Raw genomic sequence first — 3,644 nt, 5'->3', positions numbered from 1 at the left:
AAGATGCCATATTAAGATGCAATTTTGAGCATCCTACATTTCCTTTCCAGTCCTTAGTTCCCTTCCTCCTACCTGTGCTCTTCTTCTCCCTGACTCTCAGAACTCAAGATTCCTGCCCCTCTGCCCATTGGCTCTCCCTAACCCTTCAGCCTTCCTCCTGGCTCCATTTTTGAACAAAGGAGTCAAAAGAATGTGAGGCACACAAGGGTTTCAAGGTGGAATAATCTTTATTAGACCCATAAGGGCAGGGGGAGGTGTCATTCAGATGAAGCAGTTCCTAAATCAGTCCCCCAAGTTTCCCAGGATCATTTAGGTGTTAAAAATCAAGGCTTCATTTTGGGGGTGTTGGTGTGGGGTCCTGTGTGTTTGGAGTATCACTGTGCATCAGGAATCATACTCCTCATTCCCTTCAACTAGAAAGAGGGAGGAGAGAGAGGAAGGAAAGATGATCAAAGAGGGACCCTGGCATCCCAGAGAACTGGAGACCTTTGGGAAGAAACTGAGGCCCAGCTGGGAGATCCGTGAGATCATAATCATAAGAATTTCAATCCCAGGAATCCAAGGCTCACCCCCTTCTGCTTCTCTGGATTCATTAGCAGAATTCCCATTTATCCACAAAAGTAACAAGTGGCAGTCATTCCAGAACCCCAGCCTCAATCCCAACTGTCTCCCTTTCTCCTCACTCCTCCCAACCTTCTGGACCCTCCCAGTGCTCCCCAACTTCTTACCTTGGGAAGGACTTCCCAGTTGAGGAAGGGAAGTTTTTCTTTAATAGCCTAGAAGGAGAGAATAAGGTTGAGGTCCCAAAGTTGGAAGGTATTGTGAAAGTGGTAAGGGAGAAGGTGTGAGCATGGCCAAGACATATCAGTACTCCATAATTGTTTATTGGCTGACATTCATATCCTTTTTTAGGATTGAGTCAGTGCTTTCTATCAATTATTATTCTAGTTAATAATGGACAAGTGACAGTGATGGTGTAAGGAAAGAACATAAGAGACTAGCTAAAGCAAGATGGTCGCTACCGTTTACTGACCTCAAAGGACCTAGGGTCAATTCTACTTCTGATGATTATAAAGAGAAATCTTTGTTTAAGCCCTAAGCAAGGCACAAGACTTCCCTTGGCTTCAATTCCTCCAACTTAGAAGACTATGGCCTTGGGGGAATCATCTGGCGGTAGCTTTGTAGGGCAATTTGTTGCATGAAATCTACCATGATAGGCTGTTGATTTAAAAAAAAAAGGCATCTTCTCTATTACCCATACCAGAACATGGTAGAATCTCTGAAAGTTGGCATCTTCTATCCCCACCTTGAGAGAAATCAAGGAAGCAAAGTGCTTACCTCAAAGAGGGCATGCCAGTTTAGGAACTCCTTGGAATTGAAGGCCTGTATGGAAAGGGAGTAGAAGGAGCAGTTGAGGTATGAGGGGATGAATGGGTTCATCCCCTATCCCAGCATCTACCCCAAAGAAGAAGGACATTTGTTTTTCAAAGGGGTGTGAAGCAAGTTGAGATCATTCTCCAGTGTTGTGAACCCATAACCAAGTTATCCAACTTTAGAGTCAGGGAGAGGAGCTTGTTAGTTAATATGGATGGTAGGATCTTGCCTATTCAGGAAGGAATGGGAAGGAAAAAAACTCATACTTACAGACCGCCACCTATCCACATTCAGGAACTGTGTATCTGTGTTCTAGATAAAGAAATGGAGGTATTGAGAACATAGAAAGGGAGTTCCAAGACAAAGGAAAGCCAGGAGCAAGAAATAGAGAGAAAAAATGAACTTGCCCACCTCAGTTTCCTCTGCATAGTTAGCTGCAGTGGTCCTTTCCTAAGTAGTGGAGAAGGAAAGAAAAAAAAATCAAATTATCATCATTGTCTATGCCACCCTATTCTCTCACTTCAGAACTTAGGAGAAAGACCTGGATAATGTTTTGGTTTTGCCACTCTAACCATCTTTCCTGAGCCTCAATTTATCTTCTCTGTCCTAGTGGCTGCACCTGAAGGAGGGGTGTGGGGAGGGGAAGTTGATGAGGATAGGACCAGAAGGGGATTTGGGGTTATGTCTTCCTGGGTTTTCAGCTGTTCAGTCTAATCATTGGTAGGCATTGTCTATAGGGGACATGAACACTGAACAAAAAAAAAGAGAGAGAGAGAGAGAGAGAGAGAAATCTTTGTTTGAACAGCTAATTCATCTTATTCAACAGATAATCTTCAGAACTGAAAGTCAGCATGCCTGGTTTTCCCACGTGGAATTGTCATGTTTCTGATTTCCACAAGATGGCACAGTGGACCTGGAGTCAGCAAGACCTGAGTTCAAATCCCACCCCAGACACTGACTATTGATGGTGGGAAAATCACTCAACCTCTCTCATTTTATAAAAAATGAGGAAGTTGAACCTATGACTTCTGAAGTAAGTCCTTCCGTGGCTAAACCTATGACCCTAGTCCTCCTCTCTCTCTTCTCCTCAGTAGCTTTCTCTCACACCTCAATGAACCCTGTCCTGTTTGCCTTGAGGTTCAGTTTTTTCCTTCCCCATCATGCATCATATCATATACTTCAGACCTGGCAACTTCTGCCTTCAAGAGATCAGCTGCACTACCCCTGCTTTCTCTCTGACAAAGACAACTAAATGACTGGTTACTATAAATCCTATAAATACTATAAGCATGTGGTTACATGTATGGGTATATAGTACATGTGTGCAAACATTCACACAAACACCCCTTCATCCATGGATCCTGGGCTCAGCATGTCATCTGCACTTCAAAATTAAGGGCCCTAGAGATGACAGTGGTAGCACCTTGGGGTTTGGAGTTCAGATATTCAATCAGTCTCTGCTTGCTTTATTTCCCAGGACACAGATATCCTTTCCTCCCTCCCAGGAATATAGGCATCCTTCCCAACTGAACATCAGATATTCTGTTCTTCTCACCCACCTCATCCCTAAGTCCTCTAGCTATTAGTTCTAATTCAGTCTCTGAATTATCATTATAAGAAATGAAGTAGGAGTCCATGGATGTCTCCCCTCCAAAGAAGAGAAGGCCCTGGGAACTCCTAGAGGGAATAAGAAAAAAGAACCATGTGCTTACCTGAGAGTCTCCTAGGGCAGCCCCTTGAGCAGATTGGAGAGCCAGGAGAGAGAGCAGAACAATGACAGAAAGGACAGGGACCTTCATGATGCAGGTCTGGTTTGGGGTGCTCTGAGGCGTGGCCCCAGCCCTTGTCCTTTATATCCCCCAGAAGGTGAACGTGTAGAGAGTTAGGGCTCCCACCCCATTGACTCACCCCTAGATCCCACCACCCACCCCTTGGGCTCAGGGAGGGGGTGCCATGCTGTTCCCCATTTGCAAATAATTTCACAACCTCAACTCTGCCCTAGGCGCTGTCAAGGTAGGGCATCAAAAGAGCTGTTCACAGACTTGGGAATGGGATGAAGACAGGGCAAACCTGTTATTCACAGGGATTGGCATTAGGACCCAATTATCCTGCCCCCTAGTCCTTGACTTCCTCCACCCAAGTCTTATTTCCTTCCCACGATGTAAATGTCCTGTCCCCCAGTCTTTGTATATTTTCCTCCTAATTAATATTCGGGAATCTTTGTGCTAAGTTCCAAGTCATTCTCACTTGGCATCTGAAGCTAAATGGAG

At 44.8% G+C, this 3,644-nt stretch overlaps 1 protein-coding gene across 1 annotated transcript; it reads right to left on the bottom strand.

The window, feature by feature from the left end:
• Positions 1-208: 208 nt before the first annotated feature.
• On the bottom strand, positions 209-3,210 carry KRTDAP (keratinocyte differentiation associated protein). The gene is made up of 6 exons (XM_074218913.1): positions 3,087-3,210; positions 1,786-1,824; positions 1,645-1,686; positions 1,339-1,383; positions 729-776; positions 209-413 (listed from the first exon to the last, which is right to left on the bottom strand). The coding sequence occupies exons 1-6, from the start codon at positions 3,171-3,173 to the stop codon at positions 375-377; spliced, it is 300 nt and encodes a 99-aa protein (XP_074075014.1). The 5' UTR covers positions 3,174-3,210; the 3' UTR covers positions 209-374.
• Positions 3,211-3,644: the final 434 nt, after the last annotated feature.

The sequence above is a fragment of the Macrotis lagotis genome, chromosome 1 (genome assembly GCF_037893015.1).
Source record: "Macrotis lagotis isolate mMagLag1 chromosome 1, bilby.v1.9.chrom.fasta, whole genome shotgun sequence".
In the NCBI taxonomy this organism is placed as follows: Eukaryota; Metazoa; Chordata; class Mammalia; order Peramelemorphia; family Peramelidae; genus Macrotis; species Macrotis lagotis.
This window is presented reverse-complemented; position numbering and strand designations above follow the sequence as displayed.